This window comes from Rutilus rutilus (assembly GCF_951802725.1).
Source record: "Rutilus rutilus genome assembly, chromosome: 11".
NCBI classification, from domain to species: Eukaryota; Metazoa; Chordata; class Actinopteri; order Cypriniformes; family Leuciscidae; genus Rutilus; species Rutilus rutilus.
In genome coordinates this window covers 8,204,437-8,230,826 of record NC_140216.1, presented here as the reverse complement: position 1 = coordinate 8,230,826, position 26,390 = coordinate 8,204,437, and the positions used below count along the sequence as shown (strand labels likewise).

Sequence of the window (26,390 nt, the reverse complement as noted above, 5' to 3'; positions counted from 1 at the left end):
TGACGTTAGTTTCGAGTTGACAAAACCAAACCAATCCAACCAGGCTTTGTTGGTACCATGATGCTGATCTTCAACTGTCACTGTTAACTCAGGCTTTGATCCTGAATTTAGGAGGTTAGGTGTGACATCAGTAGCTAACAGCCAATCGCATGCTGAGAAAGAGTGAAACTGCGATTCATTTCTCGCGAGAGAAGCAGCGCGATTCACTTCTCTCTTCTGCAGAATATTACGAATTTTAACAAATTGACACAGACCGCCATTTTCTTCTTGCTATGAAAGAGGACAACTAAAAGAAAAAGTCTTCAGTGCAAGTAAAAGTTGTGAAGTTAGTTCATACAGTTGATAAAGGTATTGAGATAATTTAACTTTTAAGCTCACAGTCATTTTTATAGCTTTATCTATTGATTCTAAAGCGTATTAATATTACTTTTATATATTTATTCATTTAAACTGTGCATAATAACAATTGATAAAGTAAAATTGTATACGTGTGATCGATTAAGGGTATACTTATTACATAAATAATATCTAAATCATTCAAAATGATTAAATAAGCATTACTAAAAGCCAGATGATTTTGTCTTTAAAAATCATTTGCTGTGTAGTGACCTTTAATTTGGAGTAGAAACAGGTGGAGAGACGATCGCATCAGACATGTGTCACTTTGCTCACAGCTGATTGGTCAAATTTAGTCTGAGATCTCGAATCCAGAACATAACCTGCCCCGGAGCAGGTTAGCCGTGCAGCGCAAGATACCATGGCGACGAACACCGATTAAAGCCGAGCTACTTTCATAGTAGCTAAAACCCAGTAAACTTAGTGCAAACTAATCTTAAACTTACCTGGCTAGCCACCTAAACCAGCTTCATGGTATAGGCCCCCGGTCTCATTGTGATATATAATGATGCACCTTATTCTTAAGAAAAAAGAAGAGATTACAATTATTTTATTATATAGACATCCTAGTTTTTAACAACAAGGACGAATTACTCGAACAGTGAGCAGAAAAAAATATATATAATGTTAACTTACTAAAAAATGAAATATTTAATAAATATTCCATATACTTTTTGTATTAGTTTTGGCTTTAGTACAGTTGCATTATAAATATATATAAATATATATAAAATGAAATATGATTACATACGAAATAAGATTATTTAATAAGATTAAATCAAACATACTTTGATACTTTTTATTTATAACATGTGAATATATCTTGCTGCCTTTCTATTTTATAAAGGGGGCATATTATATTTAATATAAAGACCACTCTTCACAAACCAATCAGATCCTGTATAAGTCTTCCTATTCGGTCTATGCATTCTACATACTTTTCTGTTTACCATGTTTCACTTAAAAAATAAAAGGTAAAATCTGTAATTTCATTTTGATTTTAATATAATTTTTCCCACAAATGCGGCATCTGTTACATCAAAAATGTGCACTAACGCATCATGCACAATAAGACCAAGGACAATGATAAGAAATTTAGATTTCATGTTGTCTTTTAAAACTATAGGGTGAACACATTCTAATGGGTCAACTAGTTCAAATTTATAGTCATCTGAAATTCATTTGTCCCAGGGCAGACTGATAAAAAGCTTCCAGATCTTTTTGCAGTGCAGGTCCTCCTCACTGCTCCACGCTCATTCAGAGGATTCAGCAGAGCACAATAAAGCCCTTTCATTCTGCAGCTCTGACGCAAGCGTGATTACCGACGCGAGGGGGGGGGGTGTGTGCTGGCAACGTGACCGCACACTGAAACTTCTCTCACAAATACCAAAAGCACACCGCTAGTCTGACCTTGCCATTACTGTAAGAGTACACCATTAAATAGAGGGCAAAGGTGAGGTACATTAAGGTGGAGAGAGCACAGAACAAGCATCCTGAGGTGCACTATGGGTTTGGAAGACTGGTCAAACACTCCACACTTATCTAAAGTTCAATCCTCAAGTTCATTCTTTAACATCAAAATGTAAAAGCTAATTTCTGGTTTTCATTTTGTAATGCTGTTTTTGCCTAGTAGACACTAAAATTGACACCGCAAAGGTGGCTCAGAAGTGCTTTTAAAGTGGCATTTAGTTGTCTTTACACAGACTCTTTACTGCTGCTCAGAGGAGACAAATGCATTAAAACAGCAATTACAACTGTATACTTTGATATTAGGGGCTGAGGTGGGTCAGAGCTGGCATAATTTAATCTGGCTTTTATATGATATTGCATCTTTAACACTGAATTTTAAGCAGGCACAGAGAAGCCTTAACTCAGTTTTTTAAAGATGCCTTTATATTCAAGCGACAAGAATATAATTTGGGGCTGGATTGCTTTAAGTAAGTTAGTAAGCAACTGTCTAGCAACGACCCAGAATACCTAGCAACACACTAAGGCCCTGTTTACACCTGGTATTAAGATGTGTTTTGGACAATCGGATCACAAGTAGATGAGGGAGACATACCCGTTTACAACTGGTGTTTAATCTCATTTGTACACTTTCAACCACTTCAGTCCTGATTTCTTCGAGGGGAGGGTCTTTTTTGGGCATGGGTAAATGCTTTTTTAGATCTTTCGATCTAATGGATGAAATAAACTCACGTAATTTACATATGAACGCGCACGGAAAAACATACAGAGAACATCAGCTTCAGTTTCTGCTCTGAAGCCGCAAGACCCCGCCGAACGCGGTGAGTGCGTGTTAGAAATCAGGAATGGTACGAGAACATTGTGCTTGGTATGTTTTTCGTCTTCAAATCAAACTTGCGTCTTCAGCCGATAAAGCTTTAATCCCATCTGGCTACATCCTTTCACATAATGTTTAAGCATTAAGTCAGTAGGCAGAGAGTAGGTGGTGTTTTGTGGCTTTTCGAATGCATTCGACCACATGAGCGTATACAGTACCAAAGCAATCTGGTCTAATGCGTTTTCGACAACCTCTGGAAGTGGTCAAAAGCTCAAAATGTTTTAGACCCCGTTTACACCTGTATTTAATGTCGTCCAATGTGATCCGATCGACCAAAATGCATCTTAATATCAGGTGTAAACAGGGCCTAGAACACCCTATAAAATCACAAAACAATGAGCTAAAACTCTCAAAAACAAATTAAAAACCTCATTGAAGATTAGATGTCTCACCATTATTGACCAGCGGATCACGTCTTTCCACATATTCCAAAAGCAAATGGTGTGATCCTCTTGAGAAATCTCCTTCTCACCCTCTAATGGCTTGGTAGAAAGTGAGAGGTCACGTACGGTACACATGAAAACCATTCTCGCCTCCAGCTTTGACAAAGATGACAGTCGAGTCCTCAGAGTTCATGTATCAGGTGTCCCAAGAGAGAGTGAAAATGAATATAAATTTCCATTTCATCGCACACCAGCCATGCAGCATTTTGAGTTGAGCTGTAATCTTCGTGTTCATGAAGCCACACATTCAGATCTGCTAAGCTGATACAATATGAAAACATATGTTCATAGCATTCTGCATTATGATGAACACATGGATGCTCTAGTGAGCTTTCAAAATATAAGCTTTTAACAGACTTTTTTGTCCAAATATTAAAGTTGTCATCAATTACTCACCCTCATGTTGTTTTAAAAGCAGTTTGACTTTCATTGAAATGAATGAGGATGGACACATTAAAGCTTCAAAAAGGATGCAAAAGTAACGTTAAAGTATCATAAAAGTAGTCCATACAACATCTGGTCAATATATATTATATAAAGCTATCACATGGCTTTGGAAAAATCTAAATATGTTCATGTTTACCACTTTTATGGTGCTTATTTGGTGGCGCATGGTCATTTAGAGCTTGGAATATTCATTTTATTTAAAAGAGTGGTCAGTTCATTCTCAAACATTTATTTTGTGTTGAAGAAAAAAAGTTGGGGAAAAAAAGGTTGTACAGGTTTTGAACGACATAAGGGTGAGCAATTATGAACATTTTCATTTTGGGTGTTCAACTTTTTATTTAATATTTTTTGAAGAGCTGTTATTTTGTGATATCATATGCTGAGGTTCTTGTTACAAGATGTATTTTTCAGGTTTGAAAGAAAAGTCAGAGGGTCTGAGAATGTAAATTATGAATGTTACTCTACCCTTGGAATGAGCTTCATGCCAGCAATTCAGAGATGCAGAGTTGTCAGTCAAGAGAAACACAAGCAGAAAAAACAAAACAGGTTCCATATTAAGGCTCAGCACAGAATACTCTGATGGCCCGCCAACAGAGATTTCTAATCAAGGGATAAATTAGAAATGATGAGACACAGGGGATACAACCCCTGACTGGTTCTGCCCGAGATTGAAATTCTATACTAAATAAATTAAAACACACTAAAAACTCAAATCAAACATTTTAAATGCTACAAGTGAATAATGTAAGGTATACAAAGAGAAGTAATTTAGCATTAAATTAGTGTTTTAAAAGACTAGCCTCCAGTTCTGTACCAAATTCTCCATGACACTTTTTTCCCCGTTTAATATTTTGTGTTAGACACACTGCTTCCATCTTCACTAACCTCATCACAAATGCTTAAACTGACAAGATACAATCAGACAAGCTACAAAGTTTCCTTAAAGAATTAAGTTTTCTTATCCATTTAATTTGCAGCCAGCTATATTCCATCTTGTCAAGCCTCCAGGCTGAGAAGACAACTTAAAATTACAATGCTTAATGGGGTAAGACACTATACCTCACAGAATGTTCTTGCAATAAGTGTACCATAAATTGATTTGGATAAAAGCGTAAGCTAAATGACAAATAAACTATTAGCTTGAGAATTTCACAATGAACCCCAGAGAAGTTCACAACAGCACATAGATGATGAGAGTCAACTTTGGCTTTGCCGAACTACACTGCTATTTAAATCAATCAAGTCAATACGATTTTTACCCAAAAATGCTTACCACGGCAGCATTTATTTGATAAAAAAAAAACACAGTGAAAAACAGTTACATTGTGCCATTATTGCCACTCTTCAGTGTCACATGATGCCATTATGCCATTTAATAGTTTTGTGGAAACCGTGATGCATTTTTTTCTTTTCTTTTTTTTTTTTGATGAATGGAAAGTTCAAATAATAGCAATAACAGCATTATTTAAAATTGAATATTTTGTAACATTATAAATGTATTTACGGTCACTTTAGACCAATTTAATTGCTGAACAAAAGTGAATTTCTTTCAACTTTAGTGTATGTTGGGAACAATCTCCTCAGGAGAGATAACACAATGTCACGCTGAAGTGTTCGCTGGTGACTCACTGCAGAGAGTGGGAAGAGTACAGGCTATTTCTGTTTAAAGTGTATTAGCAGTGTGGAGGGGACCTTAAGGACTTGTGCTTCGCCCATTCTCTTCGGCTGTCATGCCCCATCATCTGCCCGGACTGATGAGCCGTGAGGAGAGAAATACACCCTTATTCACCCTCTTATTTGAAGGGAAGGGGAGATCCTTAAACAACAGATCTGCTTAAGGTACTGCAGACACACTAAAGTGTACCGAGTTTTTGTAGCTAAAACTTTAGTTGAGACAAATTTGCAGTAGCTGTACAAAGTCCTGAGGGCTTCTTTCAAGGATTCTGTTCTTATTTTTGAGATTGCAGTCAGCCATTGCCAGAGACATTTGTATGAAATGCACAGGGCTGCCCAGCTGCAGAGCTGCTCAGTTCCTGATAAGTGGATACGCATATAGCTAGCATCACATTCATCTTTAATGCCAGCGATTAATTATTGAAAAAAGCTTAACTTGTGCCCACAAGTCAGAAGGGTGTATAAAATGAATGAACAGCACTTTAACTGCGTACAATGGTACATGGAGATGTTATATTATATGTTTTTCCCCCATCTCAAATCAAGCCGTTTGATTTTGTGACGTCACAAAATCGACGCCCCTCCCACGATTGTTGATTGACAGCAGCGTTTCAACACAGACCCGCCCTCGCTCGTGAGCAAGCTGTCAATCATACTCCGCGCGGACCGGCGCGGTCATTGTTGATACGCTGGAGCACTGTCTATGAGCAGAATGCCGTCTAAGCGATTGTGGTGTTCTGTTTTTGGGTGTAATAAGGAACACAGCAGTCATTTTGATGTTCCTAAATCCGAACCGCTGAAGACGCAGTGGCTGAGTTTGTTTTCGAAGGGAATATTCCCCACGATCAACATCAATGCTTTCATGTTTGCGCGAAAGCACACCAGACTGCTTTACAAACGAGCGTCAGTAACGTTAGAAAGCCGGTTTTGCTAATAAGCTGCTCCTGAAAAAAGGATCGGTACCAACTATTCGTGTTCCTGCTGCACCTCCAGAATAACTGAAGTGAGTGTAACGTTTTATTAACCTTTATATTAATATTTATATTAATCTTTGCAAATCGCTTGCTGCACGCTTCACGATGAATGCGGCTTATAATGAACAATGCGTTATGGTTATTGTGTTATTGTGTTCAAACGGTGTACGCACAGAACAGAGGGGCGGGGTGAGCAAAGCTCATTATCATTTAAAGACACATGCACTTAAACGGCGTGCTGAAAACAGAGCTGTTTTTGACCAGGTAAAATGAGCGTTTTCTTACAATACTAATGAGAATTTTTAATTAAAGTATATTACAGACTTTTAATTTAGACCCCAAAGAATCATATTAGCTTGTAAAAAAATGGCATTATATGACCCCTTTAAAACATGGCCATTTTAATTAGCCCAATCATTAACAACAAAGAGACTAGGGATGTCCAAAGTACCAGTACTTCAGTAACAAGTCAATATGAAAATGACAGTCTTGCCAAAGTATTAATGTAAACACAGACAGTATGGCTTAAATTAATGTAACATGAATGAAAAAATATGGGCTCCATGTACGGGCCCAGTACAGCGCTCGTGTATTCAAACTCGTTAAAATGCTTCAAGCCTGAAAACCAATACAGCACAGAGCGTGTACAGGGTTTATGTCTAGACCCGGGTTTATTTCATTTTCCACATTCTGGACAGTCATGTTCACACAGCTTTCAAATATACCGTGGATGAGCACAACTGGACAAGTTCGACACATGCGCAGTGCAGTTGCTTATCTGTACTCTACAAGACGTCGGAGGGAAGCACGTGTCATTAACAGGACATTCGCTCAAAAGGATAGAAGAAGAAAAGTAGTGGATAAACCATTGCATGCAAAGTTTAGAACAAGAACCAAAACAAACACGATGGAAAAGGATATGCTGCTTTGTTTACTGTTCTTGGAACAGCATGCTGGAATTTTTTTTTTTTTTTTTTTTTTGCTCTTTCCACACCCTTCTAATCTGCACTGCACAATACATTACAACTGTGTATTGCCACCTAACGGACTCTTCTGTCTCAACATTCACCTTGCGCATGTGCTGTTGTACACACCTTATGATGAAAATTACATCACGGGGACCTAACGACCTGACACTGTCTATTATGGTATCCTTTGCCAGTCTAGGAGTACCACATAAATACCATGGTATATAATCATATTCATGTGATATAATTGCCATCTGATACATGGTACCACTACAAAGGGAAGGATGAGGGTTTATTGCAAATGTATGATAAAAAAAAGAACAGCTAACATCAAAGAAGTACCTTTAATGCAATTATTGTGGTCTTACAGCTTTTCCACAAACAATGAGCCCTTTATTCTCTTTGTATTTGCTTTATTGCTGCTATAAACACTGTGTAAAAGTGTTCATTCAAAGCTTATGTGCACATTGTTCCAATGCCGCCATCATAAACTCTTACTATGCCACATCTGTATATGTCTAAGTAGATATGTGGAATGAAATACGCTGTGTCTTTGAATTGATGAGGGGTTATGGGTTTGTTTTTTATTATGTGAGAGGGTGTGTCCTGGATATAGATTCCACCTTCTCCCCGGCATACTGTTACCTAAGATGTATGTCTGGTTATAATGTGGCCTGAATTTTAAAAATGACTCCAGAGCCATAATAGAAAAAAGGAAAGCTGATCTCTTTGCAGTGTGTGTGGTCTCAGAGGTACATCAATAAGTAGAGGAAAGCTTTAAAGGAATCCCAACAAAATAGTGTAACTTCGTAATAAGTGCTGTAAATTCATATGAGATTAGACAGGGTGATATTCATTTGCCAAGCTGGATGTGTTCCTGGATCAACATGTTAGTTAGTCCTTGAACAATGTGTTTGTGTCAAACAAATATAGTTGTAAATATGAACCCCAGCACTAAACCAAACTCTGAAATCTGATCTGATTAACAAGAGTGTTCATGCAGGAGCAAGGTGTTAGACCAGGAACAAGTTCTTTTTGGCAAATCACTATCACCCAACTTCAACTACATCCTAAGGTTAGCTGAATCTTTGAGGATTGCTTGCTAAGACTGAAAGTTAATACAGACCTCTTTCTGTCTAATTCATTATCACCCTGAGTCTAAATTAAGACAACACCGAATTGCAATCATCACCTCGTTTTTATCACGCCTTTGGAAAAAGACAGCAGAAGTCTACTTAAAAAAAAGGTCATCCCTGGTGAATAAGGTGTCCGTCTTAAAGGGATACTCCACTTTAAAATGAAAATTCTGTCATCATATACTCACCCTCATGTTGTTTCAAACCTGTATGAATGTCTTTCTTCTTCTGAACAGAAAGGAAGATATTTATAAGAATGTCAGTAACCAGACAGTTTCTGGTCTCATTGATTTCCATAGTAGGAAAAAAATATATACTATGGAAGTCAATGAGACCAGAAACTGTCTGGTTACTGATATTCTTCTAAATATCTTCCTTTCTGTTCAGCAGAAGAAAGAAATTCATACAGGTTTGAAACAACATGAGGGTGAGTATATGAATTTTCATTTTAAAGTGGAGTATCCCTTTAAGCTCCATCAAGAAGGCAGCTCTTGTGCCTGATGACAGAAAGGAAGTGTCTTGAAAAGCCCATATTAATCAATCAGATTTTCATTTCAGTCCAATGTTTTTAATCTGCTAATCTCTTAGGAAATCAATTGATAGGCCTGAATTGGAAATGTGATATTGATATGATGTCACTGCTGAATGAGACAGCTGGTACTATGATTTGATTAATCACTGCACGTCAGTTCTGAAACTATACATGAGACAAAGTTAAAGGTGAACTAAGTAACTTTTTTACCTTAACTGAACAGTTTCGGAGTCATTGGAATGGTTATATTACTTATTTCGGGTTGAATGGTGGTCGTTTCGCACCCCCCTGGTGCCCCTGAGCGGAAAATCCGCACTTGCAACTTTGAGCCGGCGGGCCGCCAGCCGCCGCATCAGGAAGTATCGCGTGATATCAGGTCTCGCGATGTAAACAATTGCTTTACGGCCAAAAGAAATCTGCTAAAATGCTGTCATTATTGCACTCCCTCACGCTGTTCGAACCCGAATGAAGAAGACGTTTTAAAGAATGTCCCATCTGCTTTGATGTCGTTGATCTACTAGCCTCTAGCGTTTGAGAATCGCCAACGAGTTTTTACAACAGTGTTGTCAAATATCTATTCCGAAGCTGTGGGGGGAGCTCTAGAGAGAAACCTGCGAGCAAAAAGCGAGAATACAGCGAAGAAATCCCGAAACTACTGAGCCCCGCTTTAAAAAAGCCTTTTTAAGGCCCCATGTAATTTCCAGAAAGTTCACTTTGACAAGCTGTTTTGAACTCCCGAAATGAACTTTGTTTTGGCCTGATTTTGTTTGAAATGACGTCACAACAGTTCATTAAATTTTGCTTGAAGTAAATCTAGGCTTTAAAGTGAACATGACTTGATTTGAACTATCTGGAATTGATTGGATTGTGAAAAGTAGATGTTCCATCCCAGAACGGATACCAGAAATATTACTAAAGAAGGAAATAAGGTCAATTTTGATGTCACGTTGACTTTAAATTCATGTAAACAAACAAATTAAATTCCACTGAAGGATCTATGGAATCCAGTTTCCAACTCCGAATGAAAAATAAAATGGGTAAATAAGAGAAATCTCAAATAAAAAGTAAAGCCACATTGTAAAACAAAGATATAAAGGCACAATTATGAAAAATAAAGTTGCAGTTTTGAGATATGAAGTCACATTGTATGATATGTCATATGTCAGGTATAAAATTGCATCTATAGCCCTATTCGGACGGGACTAGTTTAACATGGAGAGGTGGGATAAAATAATAATTACCAGAGCTTCTCTGTGATTTTAGTCCCGTCCGAATGTGCCATCTCAGTAATCATTACGGATAATGTCAGTAAAGATTACGGCGACTTTTACCTTCAGTAAAAAGGTCCGGAAAAATGACCTCAGGTAATACTAATCCCGTGCGAATAGACCCGCTGTAAATATGTACGTAAATATTTAGTCATTTCCTGTTTAAAAGTAGTTTTCTGCGTTTTTTTCAAGTATGGAGATGCTTGAAAAAGCATTCAGTTGCGTTCTAGACGCTGGGACAAGTCAGTGGCAAAACTCAAGTGTTTTCCACATACCATTCAGATCAGAAAGAAGATCGAAGCACTTGTTAGAAGCACGAAACATCTTTTAGCGTTGTGCCTTTTACCAACACAATCCAATCTGAAGTTAATACATACATCGTTGGACTGGACATAACTGTTATAAATACCTATATAAATATAGGTTATATGTGTTTGTGCACGTGATATCAGGAAGCAACGTAATACGCACATGACGACAGGAGGGTGACGGCGATGCGCAAATCGAGTTATCCCTCCCACTTCTGCTAGTTTTACTGAGATATCTTATCCTGTGCAAATTGGCCATTAATATTACAGACGTCCTGTGGTAAAATTACATTACTCCATCTACCCTTGTAAAGTTAATCCCGTCAGAATAGGGCTCATGAGATACAAGGTCATGATAATGAGAAACAATGGTACAACAGCAAGATTTTAAATTGTGAAATATGCAATCGCAGTTATGAAAAATAAAGAGACATTAAGTCAAAATCATGACGTATAAAGTCACCTTTGTATAAATAAAGTCACTATAATGAAAAATAAAATCACTATTAGCCTATCTTTTTATTACTATTCTGACTCTGAGGTGGAAACAGGCATCCAATACGGAGCAACTGAGTTTTAAACTAAAAACTAAAGCTCCTTCATTGAGAAACCAAACTAACCTCAGAAAACCGTATTAGTCGTGGGTAGACCACAGGGAGTCCATGTAGCCCTCCAGTGTCAATATATCCCTCATTACGCATAACCAAGTCTGTATGCTGATCTAGCCATGGAGAGGCTGACCTATGGTCCTGTTTCTCCCCTTTCCAACACTAAGTGAGACACCCATTGGCCGAACATAAACATTCTCGTTCATCCAGTGAGAGTGATGAAACATAAGCCTCATTGAGGAATGTAGTGACCACACCAGTGTTTGCACAGTGAAATGTACCTTACCCACACACACAGAGCGAGGGGTCTGAAATAGGAATATTCAACATATGAGAGGCTTGAACAACCAAGTGTTGCAATAAAGACACTTAAAGGGTTAGTTCACCCAAAAATGAAAGTTCTGTCAGTAATTACTCACCCTCATGTTGTTCCAACCGCGTAAGACCTTCGTTCATCTTCGGAACACAAATTAAGATATTTTTGATGAAATCTGAGCCATGTCTCACTCCTCCATAGGCTTCTATGTGACCGAAACTTGCTGGCCCAGAAAAGTTATTAAAGAGATCGATAATATAGTCCAAGTGACTCCAGTGGCTCAATCTTAAGTATATCAAGCGACGAGAATACTTTTTGTGCGCAAAAACAAACAAAAATAACGACTTTATTCCACTTTTCATTTCCTTCTCTCTGGGCCTCGTAGTGTTTTTGCGCTGCGCGTCTGTGTTGCACGTCATCACGCATCACACACATGACCAGCGTCGGCCAATAGTGAGCCTACGTGGTGACGTGTAACACAGACGCGCTGCGCAAAAACACTACGTGAACCAACTAGAGGTCCAGAGAGAAGGAAATGAATAGTGGAATAAAGTCGTTATTTTTGTTTGTTTTTGCGCACAAAAAGTATTCTCGTCGCTTGATATACTTAAGATTGAGCCACTGGAGTCACTTGGACTATATTAACGATCTCTTTAATAACTTTTCTGGGCCAGCAAGTTTCGGTCACATAGAAGCCTATGGAGGAGTGAGACATGGCTCAGATTTCATCAAAAATAGCTTAATTTGTGTTCCGAAGATGAACGAAGGTCTTACGCGGTTGGAACAACATGAGGGTGAGTAATTACTGACAGAATTTTAATTTTTGGGTGAACTAACCCTTTAAAAATAGAGCATTTAACAGAATGCACAATATTTGACTTGATCCAAATGACTGAGCTGTACAGCTTGTTAATAACACAAGGATTTCTGGAGGAAATTCAAGGATTTCTTAAATTCTTCACGTAAAATATAATAGCATAACAATCTGGAATGATATTAGGGTGAATAAATAATGACAAAATTGTCTTTCTTTTTTTGTTTAATTGAAGAGTAAATGACCTGCATCATTACGTGTCTTGAGTAAAAAAAAAAAAAAACATTGCCTGCAGGCACATTAATGTGAGGCCCACCTGTCACCAGTTGTAGTTTCTGTCACCCTGAGAGGCCATAAAGATATAAAACTAGCCTCCTGGACCAACAAGATCTCAGTAAATATGTGTATCCTGTGACCATAGCCAGGTCATCTTGGAGTCAGTCAGCTCACAGGAAAAACCTTGGCAATCCCCTCAATGAAGCACAAGAGATGGGAAAAGATTCCCAACCACCAACATCTTGACAACTTTAAATCAACATTAAATAAATGTACACCATGTACTTTTTTTAAAACATACATTCCCTGGTCTTACTTTGAACAATTGATTAGGGCACGTTATTCCAAAATATAAAATAAGAAAACAAAAATACACCTGGCTCCATCTATGAAATGACTTCTCATTTTTTAATTCTGTCACCAATTCCTCTAATTTATCAACTATTTTTAGACTTTATTGTTTAACTTTGGCTGTTAAGGTGCGGACATATTTAACGTTGTTCAGTATTTAACGTTGTTAGGGCAAAAGATTTCCCCTCGCAAATTTCACAATTCAAAGTTGGTCATATGGATTCGCCAAGTTGACAAACAGAAAGCTGCTTAGTTTGTGAGTCGTTTCATACATCGCACACTATTATTGACAATAAACAATGGACTTTTGTGCCCGCACATTCAACCCCTGCTGGTAGATGTTATAACTACACCAATTTTTCCATTGAAAATCCGTTGACCATTATATTATAGTAGATGTTTCATCACCTAGCTGAAAAGACCATGAATGTCAATGCTGCTCCAGGCTGGTTTAGCCACTTTGTTTACCATCAAAACGAAGATGAATTGCAAGCTACTCAAGCCCTGTTGGGGAAATAGCGGACCAGCATCCAAGGCACAGCTCAGGTGATTGGCTCAAAAACAAAACAAATGTATCCAGAACTGTGTGCCTAAGCAGCCAAATGGCAACACCCAGGTCATATATTTCCCAGGCTGCATGCACCTGACAAGCAACTGCCATTGAAATGAATATAAATGAACGGATAGGGCTCTCCATGTATATCAGCCCTTCTTCTTACGTACTACAAAGTGTAAGTAACATTCAGGAAGATCAGCCAGAGTGTAATCAGAAGAAAGCTGTGATGGCTAGTTGTAGCATCATTAACATAGTATTATCAGGATTTATCTGTCCAACAACAGTAGGGATGTGCAGCAGCACAAATCCCTTCAGCTCAACAGTGACGTGATTGATGGAAGTAATTACCACAAGGAGCTGCATTTAGATCTTCCTAATGGAGGGAGTATTGAGGGATACACCATCTGAGAGAATCAAAAGGATAAGCACTCTCCTCAACATCATGCCAAAAGATTTGCTTCCTCTCGTTTGGTTTCTGCACTGCCTTTTATGTTAGCCGTGCACAAAAACGGAACTTTTATTTGTGAGCTCTGGCGACAGTCAACATGCATTTACAATGCACCATTTAATTTCAAAGACACTCACCGTATATTTCCCATTGACCAGGTGACGTATCTGTGCTTTTAACCACTTTAAAGTTAACATACCCATGACAGGCCATGATTAAGGGTGTCGCTCTAATACGGTTTTCTAAAAGCTACTTAAGATAGATCTGATCTAATGACTGTCTGCACGCTCCAAAATGGTTTTGATGAAATAATGAACATTCAACATAATGAAATAATGAATAGTGAGATTTAGCAGTATGGTCCACTGAGCAGGTTTACTTTTCACTGGTGTCTTTTCAGGCTTTTGCCTATGTATTTAAATGATGGCTGTTTTCACAAAGCCTGTCTGTAACTTCAGTTCCCCAGCAGACAGTGGAAAGGTAAATGCTTTCACAAAAGACTCTAGCACATTGTGATGGCATCAGGTGATTTAAGCTTAGCTCTGAGATCATAAGCCTTCTGAAGGAGCAAAGTGTTCAACAGGTAAGAGGAATGCTGGTTTGAGAGAAGAGCAAGGAGGTCTAGACTAACTGTAGAAAGCCGTCTGCAGATCACTCACAAATGAAGAAAGGTGGGAGGGGCAATGTGCTTAATTGTCACATTTATGACAAATATGACAATATTATTATTTTTGGTGTGGGGGGAGGGGTTTGTTGGAATGAAATATGACCTTGACATTATGGTTTCCCCCTTAAGGTTTCCAATCCTAGACAGGTGATGGATGTCACAGGTCAGGTGTTGGGTGACTGGAAAAGAAGAGGTCTCATTGCATTTGGGCTCCTCCAGGCTGAAACCTTAGATATATCCTAAACTGATCATGTGAAATTCTTAAGGTCATTAAAACCTCTGTCCAAAGTGAGACAGGCCACTTCTGGGGACTCAGCTCTGTTCATTCAGCTGTGAGACAAGAAACTACAGTGTTTTGTTACAAAATCATTATACAACACTGCTGCAAAATACCATTTCTTATGTCGATTTTGTTGTTGTCTAGGGAGGTCAAGTACTTGTTCTAGTTTTGCTGTTGTCCAGGGAGAAAATCTACCATTGTACAGTACAGTAGAATAATGAGCCTTTTGTAATTACTGTTAAGGTAAGTGGGTATTTGTCACAAGCCCCTCACATTCCATATGCACAGCAACTTGAGCCAGCACTGTCCCAGTGCCAATGTATGCTGAAAGACAGTGAATGCCCAACCTCACAAACAGAGATTTATTATCTCCATGTGCTTATGTCATTTGAAGACTGAAGAGCAATACATTAGCATGGCAATTCAGAAACCCAGCTAGAACAGAAAAACAATAGGAAACAAAAAACGTAGCTGACCTGTTCTTCGTACTGGCAGCTTCTTTGTCCGTGAGTATAACCCGTGAGCCTTAAGATCAGTGGTGACAGCGAGACAGTGGGGGGCCGAGGTAGCCCACCTCTTTCCCAGATTTTTCCCTGAAACTAGCATGAGCTCAGGGAGGAAGAATTCCATCAAACTCTTGCGGTGATTAAGATCACTTCCTGCTCAATGACAGGTCCCGTAGCCTGTAACGTAAATACAGCCTGGAGCGAAGCCAAGCTGTCACTGAAACTCAAACTGAGGGGTATGTCGCACCCCTAATCAGATGGGCAACTTCTGAGAGCCGCCTCGGTAAGGTTATGCTAGGAATTACCAAATGCTGTGAAAACCAGATGAAACCCAGAATGACCATGAAAAGAACAGAATCATCGTCTCTCAACACAGAGTGATCAACCGGAAACCCTTCCGATTTAAGAACAGACATTCTCTAAACTAAAACTAGTGGATTATCTTACTTTTTAAGGCATGAGTCAACAGGGTCCAATATCTTTCATTATATAATAAAAAAAAAAAAAAAATTCTTCATACAGTCATTCAGGTTTACAACAAACCTTGTTTTTGTCATGTAAAATCATCATACATAACAGATAGACATGTCATATATCGTTGAAAAGTCTCAACAAGCAGATTAGCAGAATACAACAAGCATATTTGTTTCAGTTAGAGACCAAACTATACCAAGTATTTGTATGAAAAAGACAAGGCATGACAATGACATGCTGCTTGGCTAAAGCTATAGGACTTCCGGGATCCAATCGAGTCGCGATTATGACGCAGTGTTTTCCAACGTCATATGAAACTTGAACCAATGGAAACCGGATCTCAGGAATCCGATCGCGTCGCGATCATGACGCACTGTTTTCCAACGTCATATGAAAGTTGAACCAATGGAAACTGGATCTCGGGTGTGGTGGGTAGGGACGTGTAGACACCAATCGGACACAGTTTTACAGCTGTCGCACTTGGATTGGTTTGATCGCTCAGATTGGCACGTCTCGATTTACCATGCGCCATAGAATAGGAGCGCACAGCTGGAACAGCGCTGGAAGATCATAACTCATCCACCAGGATCTTATGACTTGTTGTTTATTCTATGTAATTTTACTGTGGCATTTACAGTAAGTAGGCTAGTTCTTACGATCAGTAAAATCACATGTTGAGAGGATTTTTTTGAACCCTTGGTTAATTATGTTTCTAAATAAATGGCTAGCCTACCTAATCCATTGCATGGCTTGAAGACATTTAGGTGTGTTCTAATTGAAGTGACGTTGCACAGACCAATCGGTGTATGAAATCAAAGCACCACAAGAGCGATTAGAGAGCAGATGGCGTAATACTTAACTACGGTGCGCTCGCTTAATTTTTCCTCGTGTGTCTATGCACTCTAATGATGACCTTACTTAATCGACCATCCATAAGTTTTATTGATTACCCTGTGTCCCACCTAATTGCTGAGGCTCCCTAGCGGGCCTCGTTCCCTGTAAGAGAACCATGGATTTGAATCATAAACAAACACTTCTTGCAAAATGTTTTACCTCAATCATGCAGCCCTATACAACCTAGTAACTGAAGTTGAATATTCACTGTCACTTATTTTTGCCATGGTATGAACGGTATGTTAGATCAATTACAGCTACAAAAGTTTCTGGATGGAGGTTGTAGTTCACAATATGGCTCTTATCAGTTCTGGCTTCCTTTTTTTACACCTCCACTAGTTAAACAAACACATGGGGCACAAAGGACTACATGCAGTCAAGTAAACACAGAGAACATGCCTTCACACACACATAAGTTTACGCATACTGAACATGAAGTTTGCTTTGTTCAGGCACTGAAGGGTATTTGGCCATGTAATCCCTGGCAGTTTACACTGAGCACACATTCAACTTTCTTGTCACCGTCTCTACAGGAGGTACTGGTTTACCCTTTCTGCCCCTAGTTGGTATATTATCCTAACAATGCTCCCCGTGATGTAATTTCCTCCAACAGAAGTTCTCTTGTGATTACGTGTAACTCAGTGTCTCAGTTTTGATGATGTCTCCATACAGGGCATATATGATGTGTTGTTACAGTACAGCTTTGTATCCCTGACTACATTTATTTTCTAGTACATGAGAGGGGTAGCGTAGGCTTTGCATATGGAATGTAACTTTGGCCCAATTGTGTACTTAACTGAACACACACACAAAAAAAAAATCTCTCACTTTCACCACCTTCCAGAGGTTCACAAAAGTGCAGATGGAACAGAGCTTACAAAAGCACGAGGGCTCAAACTAATAAACTAAAGCAGAGAAAGTATTTTTAGCCAATTATCGCTGAAATCTTTTCTGGAAAACTACACTTTGTCCTTCAGAATAAGGACACGGCTAGCACAAATATGCAATAACAAGCCTTCTTGTCACATAAGTTTAAAAGCATTCTGATCAGATCAAAGACTTAGTAATTTCATAAATCCTGTCCTGGCTTAGGCTCAAAATTCAAGACCATAGTTAAATTGAAACATAATAACAGTCATAATAATTTATTATGAGTGTTTTTAGCTGACTTAATTGCAGTTTCAGCCTATAAATTAGTGTGTTCAAAAAGTTTCAAGTGTGGGCCTAAATAGAAGGTTAAAAACTTTTAAATATTTTAAAAAGTATTTATTACATTATTATCATTTCATATTACATTTTTGGAGTGTCGCATGTTTCTGAATGATGTTATTATTTTGGTGCGCAAACATTTCTAAGGAATTATAATTCATTTATTAATAAGTCAATAAAGATTAATAATAAATGATTATGACAAACTACTTTGTATGGTTTACAAAAATTTATTTTATTGTAATCATGCTTTTTTTCTTCATTACTACATCACATTTTTTAGTAGTTCAAGAAAAACAGAGAAAGCTATTGTCAACAAGGTCTCATATGTTGCATGAGTGGGCCAACGGGCAAAAACACATTAAGACTGATCTTGGCCTGAGAGGATAACAGCAGTAATTACACAGATGTGAATGTAAGACTGATATCAGAGAGGATAACTGGGGGAGATCAGTGCCGTGTGAGTCACTAAATAAGCTCTGAAAACGCTTTCTCGTCAACATAGAGCTTTTCTTTCCTCCCATTATCATGCTCACCCCCCCAGAGAGGGCACACATGTGACCTCTGCACTCAACCTCCTGTCCTTCACACAATCTTACAACCTGAGATGATAATGGCACTTTCACATTCAAACATCACGCAACACAATGAATGTTGGCTATCGAGTACTTTTTGATTCAGCTCCAATCCCCATGGAACAAATCAAAGAACCATATCTTTTTTGGAAACAATTTCAAAGTGGTCTCCAACTGTGCTTATCACACTGCAACAACCAGACGTGTGCATGCGGTCTAGAAAACTTGGCAGTTGCAGGCAAGACAACATTTTACATTTGTATCATCATTATATGAAGTTTTATGTAACAAAGTTCGGGAGGAGCACGTTCAGGTAATCAACCAATCAGCACAAGAGGAAGCCGGTATAAATATATTCTTCCCTCACCTCTGTCCCAGTTTCACAGCATCCCTCCACCACCCCATCACCTCACTCTTGGCTGGGGGGGGGGTACTCTGGGTTCAGGCCAAATTCCGAGCTCGTACCCCTCTCACGGACAGCATGCCAAATACGCATACATTTCTACATCTGACTTCATGTACGTGTGAACTCGTGAATGTTTATAGAGAGAGCACAATCACGTTTGACAAAACTGAGGTTGGGGGAAGGGTTGTGACTAAGGCCACTTTGACCATCTATTGTCCAGAATCTGTAAAGCTCTGAAAAAGGTCCTATTACCCAAATGTCCACTGAATGGCCGATTAGCATGTCTTCTAACACCGACCTTTCAGCCTTATTACCATCAGCCATCCTAGTGATCCCTGCTAACTAGTGAACTTTAAACAACATTTTCAAAAGACGTTTAAGCAATTCCCATCACAATACAAAAGCAACTTCAATTAGAATGAAGCACCCATCCATCCAACCATCCACCCTTGCCCTCTGTATGGTTGTGAAACAGCATTTACTCGAGCAATAGAAATTCTAATCATGTCAAATCTAAAGGCTTGTCTTTAACCAAGTGCCTGGGGAGGGTTTTGAGTGTATAGCTGTTATGTGTGTGTGAAAATCACATGAAAACTAATTTCTCACATGGTTTAAAACCAAAACACAGTTCTTCAGAACAGCACACGTGTAGTTGTGTCACCATTACCTAGGTGAATCCTATTATTTAATGACGAATGGAAATCAGCAGCTGTTAGCTGTGAACCTAGTAAGATTATAACAATGCTGTATAATAGATTACAAGTTAAAATCAGACTACAGAACTGGGATGTTTCACTGCTTTTATCATACCGATACTGGCATTTTTCAAAAGCCAAAGGACTGTTTGAAAGAGAGACTGAGGCCAAATGTACCTTCTAAACAAGAAAAAAAGCACATGGATTCTAATATTCTCAGATCTGTTTCAGGCCTCATTCATAATGTGGAAGTAAATCTGATATAATCATATACGTGCATTTGCATCTGCCGTGCAAGCGGACAGATCGGATTTTCCCATCAATGCGAGTCGTACGCCATTGAAAAAGCGACTGTGTGACTCAGGTGGACACCAACCGTGATCACATGCAACAAGGGCTCTTCTCTTTTTTTCTCCACTTAAGAGACCAATGTTATGCTGACCTTTAAAGATGGTGCAGAAAGCAAAAGCTTGTATTATCATTTAGTCTGAATCCATTCCTTTCCTTTCAGTACGTCTACCTTGGGTTGTTGCACCAAGTAATGTAGATATCGGATATGGGTCACTTTTAAAATAAGATGTAAGAAAACCCAATATAATCAACAAATCGGAATTGGGCATCAATACCTGCCGTGTAAATGCGGCCTGAGAGTCTGAATGCATTTACAATCTCATGAAAAATATAAAAAAATTTGACATGAATTTGTACAATGTGATTTGTATGAAAAGGTACGATTTTTAGAGAAAAAAAACATAAGCGTCTAAACCTAACCATCAGTGGCATGAGCAGATCGTAAGAAACTGTATGAATGATATTGTACAAATTCATACAAACTAGCTACTAATTTAAAAAAGAATAGTTACAAATTGCCATGAAAGGATGTAACCGTTTCTTGTACACCTGCGTAATTCGCCGCTTAACTACCATAATATGATGCATCATTGTAGGAATTAGTTAGACACAACTATTCCCAAAACCGTACTAGTAAATATGATGCACTTCTGTTCTTTAAACCATAACTGTCGTTAATGGCTGCAAACGACTTTGCAAAGGTTTTTATGCGAATGTTCACACAGAATCGTTGAACTATGTTGCTAATAACAGAGCTTGCAATATTGGCTAACAATGCTTTTGCGAAAGGCACCCCGGAAAGCAAGGAAATGTAAAGCACGGAGGGCACCTGGAGTGGAGTGATATAAGCTGGTGATGGGTAATCTTTGTCACTTCACTCATATGCTGTTCCAAACTGGCTTTCAGTCTGTGCATTGTTCGGGGACACACAAGACTTGAAGAAATAAATTAAAATATAAATGAAAGCATATACAACCTTTCTTGTATCATGACAGAAAATGTCAAAGCCTGCATTGATTACAGTAAAAATTTATTTTATTGTACTAAATAAATGTTGGATTAGGTCAAATCCAAGCAGTTTTTCATAATTGTTCTTCACTAATTGGAGACGCTTGCACACCATCCCCTCAAATAACCTGAAACAAAGTTTCACTCTTATTCATTCATCAGAATATGACCTTGGCAAATACAGAACAAACTTCCCTGACACTAACTTAACATGGCAACCACAGTTCCCGGAAAAAATACCATAATTACTACAATGATCGCCAATTAAACTGAAGCAACTTAATTTGCCATCTAAAAACATACATTCATCAAAATGACAGAAGTTTAAATTACATAAATATACTGAAGTAGGCTACACTGTTTAAACTTTAAACGGCACCCGTATTAGTTTATTTTACTTTAACCGTAGCAAACATGGCATTCTGACGAAAACTCTTTACCATGGTGAAGTGTAAGATTTCAGACAGTGTTCTGGTTAACCTTTACACATAAAACGGAAAAGTAGCCTCCTTTTTTTTCCCAAATCCCACATTGGTTTATTTAAGTGGTTGGTGTGGGTTTTGGATGGTTAATAACCCCGCCGAGAAGTTTCTTTGACCCGGACTCACCTGAGACACGAGCGGGATGAGTGTTTGTTCCACCGAGCGAGTTTGGATTTCCAGCCCGCAATCAAAGTTCCCACCGCCGCACGGAGACGAAGCCATTCCCGCCGATCCGACCCCCACGAGTGCTCACGACAACACTGAGTTTTGGAGTCTCTCAATGCCGCAAGCGTTTGTTTGGTTTAGTTTAAAAGCAGCGTGTGCTCTCCACTGTAATCCACGCGCACTCGCTTCTGAGTGTCGGACTGCTCATGTAGGATACATGCAATATAGCAAACTACAAGCACAGGACGGACTGACTGACTGACTGCTGCAGGCAACCGCTGGCGAGTGCGAGTGAGTCTCCGAGAGCGACACAGACCCAGAGAGAGAGAGAGCGCGCGGGTGTGTGTGTGTGCGCGCGCGATCACAAGCAGACTGTCAGTCAGCACAATATGAATGACAGTGTCTTTATCTCACCCAACTATTCATTTTACTTTCTGTTCATTATTGTTTTTGCCTTTTTCACTTTTACCTTCGCTTCACATTTCATCTTCCTGTTTTAGCTATTCATGCAGCTTTTAGTCAATATCTCAGTTCACTTTAATCATATAGTGTAGGCTACTCAAAAGTGGACAAAACGATTTTTAGTAGTGTTTCCCAACCTTTGTCTTACATAACAGTCAGCCCCACCAGTAAGGCTTTAACTCAAATAATATTAAAATGACAAAATTATAATATTAAAATTAGGCTATTACAATTAACAAATCTTAAACAATGTTTAGCTCCTTAAAAGTATAATGAATTAACCACAAATAATAATGACTGTACCTTAATCTTACAACCTCATAGTTATATTTTAATAACTTTTCATTCATAAAAATATAATTAAAAAAAATGACAAAAAAAAATAAACAGTGTATTATAAAAGCCTATTAGCATTTTTCAATGTATTCCGTTTCTCGTTTAACAAAATACAATTAAAATATTTCCAAAAACATATGGAATTTGCCTGAAATAGACCAAAAAACTGAAGACACATCTTGTATTGGCATTTCCAATTTTTTGTCCAATGAAATCTAATGACATCCACACAACATGACAACATTTGCAAAAATTTTGGTCAGCACTACATTCATTGCACACAAAAGCTGCAAAAGCTTTAGTAGGCCTAATATAAATGTACAGTTGTTTGTACCAATACAGCATAATAAACTGAACTCACTGAGAGCAGTTTAAATTGCCTTGCAAAAGTTTTTTGTAACACAATGAACAAGCTGCAACTGTTGCGATCTGAATTATTATTCCCAAGGTGCACAATGTATTTCCACCATCTCACACCAGCTCATGCCCGTGCGTTTCTGTGGTGCTGCTGAAGTAACAATAGTCCATTTATTAAATGCTAATTGAAGTTACTAATCTCATCACAAATGCAGACCGTGCCCCAAATGTCTCAGCCTGTGATTTTCTCAGTCCCTTTAGAATGAAATGAGGCGATTCAGTGTTTCTCAACTGTTTGCAATGGGCTGTAAAAAGGTTGGGATGAACATCATGTTTTAAGCAGGACAGTCTTATTCACAAAGGCTGTGAAAGCCTATAGAGGTGTTCAGGTTAGAAAGCGATTCCCCCTGAGACTGATCTTCTCAGGAGATTAACTGTAAATTTACTTCAGGTATATTTGGGATGGTTCACCCAGAAACGAGAATTCTGTTATCACGACCTTCTTTCTCATGTGAAACACAAAAGAAGATTTGAAGAATATTTTGACTGTTTTTGTCCATACAATGAAAGACATTGTGTTGTTTTTGGACCCCATTGGCTTTCACTGTATGAACAAAAAACACTTTTCACTGTGTCTTCTTTTGAACTCCATCTTTAAATAATGTATATGCCTCAATCCATGAATGTTCCTGAAATGTGTGATTTGAGCTGTTTGTGTCATCTTCTTGCATAAGTAACAGCTTTGTTTAAGTGTAAGGCAGTAATTCAAGCTTCCAGGGATGTGTGCATTTCCTCTGAGTCATGAGTATCAGGTGACATGAGAACACTTCCTCAAACCAGTGCAGCTCGGGCAGTGGCCAAATAAACTCTACTGCTGAACCAAACAGGGACTGTGAGCCTCAAATGTGGTTTGTCCTTATCCAGCTCAAGTACAGAGGTCCACCACTGTGCAACCTCTTGGCTTAAAAGCTGACAACTGTGCTTAAAATTAAAATGTGGTGATCTGATCATGTTTTCTTCAGGATTGCATATTACTGCAATGCACTGCATGGTATCTGATAAAAGACTGAAAATTTGTTACAGTGAAACTGGATCCATTATTCAGGCAATTTGCATTCTCTCTCCCTCAGAATTGCATAGGGTTATCTGAAGGGTTATATTTCTTTACTTAAATGTGCACTATGAATTTTGCATTATAAAAAAGAGAGGCGCAAGCAAAACCTCAAAAGGCTGATTCCCCCCAAAAGTGTAAGCAACCAAATGTTTGACCAACCAAAGGCAGATCGAAAGAGTGTTTGGAAAACCTGTCAGAAAACATTACTTTTTTTTTATTTTGTTACACAGAAATTAAACTCAATTATATTCTATAGGTATGTATTTACCATTAAATTTGTATAAAAAATAGAAACAGATATTTTCTTCCACACTGAAAAAAATGATTCATTGAATTTAATCAAATAAAATTAGCGTAAGTGGTTGCACACAATTGTTTTTAGCTACATTTAAACAAATGCATTAAGTTGAACTAAAATTGATTAAGTTCAACTTAATGCATTTGTTTAAATGTAGCTAAATGCAACCACTTACGATAATTTTTTTTTATTAAATTCAACGAATCATTTTTTTGTGATGTACATCTGAGTGAAACGAATTATCAAAAAAACTAAATAAATCTGTTGTTGAAATAATTGGAGAATCCAGCATACTTTACATCAGGGGGAAGTCTGACGTTTCACTGGATGATTGAATTTTCCTATATTTTTATTCAAAATTACATTTATTCAAAAAATGAAACATATTCATGGATGAATCGATAACAAGAAAAGATCAATAAAATGCATTTAGAAAATAGGGTGAATTTCCATTTCATGCAGACTTTAAAATCTTTCCCCAGACATTTGCTCATTGCTGAATCTATTGTACTTGAGCATGCATGTTGAGTAGAACAGACTGCACTTCCTTCACTCTTTTTGGAAATCCTGACAGCATTTTCTCCCTCCAGAGCTCCCTGTGTTGCTCAGTGCCACAAGACGAGGCAATGTACAGAATGTAGACATCATAAATGAAGGGACTTAGGACAGAGAAAGGAAAGTGCAATGTGAGCACATTCATCACCCTGGAAACATGGATCTGCATTCTAGCAGAGTGTCAGATCCAAAGTGAATCTCTAAGCCCTTCTTTGCGCCTTAGTCAAACTGATTACAATACCTGTCATTTGTGGGTCATTGCTGGCAGACAATCTGATATTCAAAAACTTAAGTGAATGTAAATTGCTTATACTGCAGTAAAGAAAATCCACCCTGATGAAGTGTTTTGACTAATGTTGGTTAATACAAATGTCTTAAGGCCTTCTCAGTCTGGAAGATGAGTGGCTCGCCTTAGCAGTGTCAGCATAAAACCTTAAGTTTATTTAACTCTCAGGCGTCAGAAAGAACCTTGCTGCTGTAAGCTCTTTTTTTGTTTCACATTTCTAATGGGACATCAGACCAATAAGCGAGGTAAGCGGCTGCTTAGGGCCCCAGGGAATCAGGGGGCCATCTGATTTGGCTAAACATATTTGGCAAGCGCTCAAGTGCGTATTTGTGTTTAAAAGGTTTCTATTTACAAAGTGTTTTTGCAGCATTGATCACTGTAGCCAGTACATATCTGTTGATTTCTTGAACGCATTGGCCAAGTCTTTAATGCCCCTTTCACACAGAGATTCCCGGAAAATACACGATAAAGTGACCTGGGATTTGACCTGGGTTCTTTGATTTTGGTTCATTCATACTGCCAGTGATTTTCTGGAATCAGAGTGCGTTCACACACAACCCGTAAAAATCCTGTAAAGACACGTGACATCAATGTGACTTGTAATGTCTCAACAGCGTCTTAAGTTTGCTTATGAGCTGCGATTTCTCTCTTGAGAAACCACGCTTGTGCATTTTTTTTTTTCTCTGATTCGATCATAAACTTGCGCATTACGTACCATTTCACTATAGCTGGCGAACGATCCCGGCTTCAGCATCATCACTACGACACGGCATTATTACGACTTTTGTTCACACAGCGCGCGTTCCGGGACTGAACACGGCAATGTTACTAGGTCCTCAACCCGGCATCGATGCCGGCATCAATCCCGGGTCGTGTTTTCGTTCACACAGAAGGTGTTCTGCCAATTTCCCGGGATCATCGCGCTGTGTGAAAGGGGCTTAAGTTAGTCAGAATCCACTCACCTCTCAAAACGCTGAAATCTTTGTTCAGTGCTGAGTTCTGAACGCTTGTGAATCCTCTCATTATAATAAACAAACCGTAGACACAATGTAAATAATAGATTCATTGTGCAGTGTAGAAAGCTTCATTGATTATAACAGAACTTTGTGGGTTTGCGTGGGTTTCCTCTGGGTGCTCCAGTTTCCCCTAATCCAAAACAAAAACAAAACATGCAGTAATAGGTGAATTGGAATGTGTGTGTGTGTGTGTGCTTGTACATGTTTTTCTTTCCCGGTGGGGACTTCAACCTGAATGCACACAGACTCATGGGGACTCGTGTCACAGTGGGGACCTAAATTGAGGTCCCCATGAGTAAACAAGTTTATAAATCATTCAGAATTAGTTTTTTTTTTAAATGTAAAAGTGCAGAAAGTTTTGTGTGACGGGTAGGTTTAAGGGTAGGGTTAGTGTA

At 38.5% G+C, this 26,390-nt stretch overlaps 1 protein-coding gene across 2 annotated transcripts in view; it reads right to left on the bottom strand.

The window, feature by feature from the left end:
- Nucleotides 1-21,872, bottom strand: part of ctnnal1 (catenin (cadherin-associated protein), alpha-like 1) — a 60,316-nt gene extending 38,444 nt beyond the window's left edge. Inside the window, exon 1 of one of the 2 annotated variants that reach the window (XM_084424361.1) lies at nt 21,533-21,872. In XM_084424361.1, coding sequence (XP_084280487.1) covers nt 21,533-21,628 — 96 coding nt within the window. In that variant the 5' untranslated portion in view covers nt 21,629-21,872. The remainder of the gene's footprint in view (nt 1-21,532) is intronic. The other variant, XM_084424362.1, reaches the window with a different exon arrangement.
- Between the last annotated feature and the right edge of the window lie 4,518 nt (nt 21,873-26,390).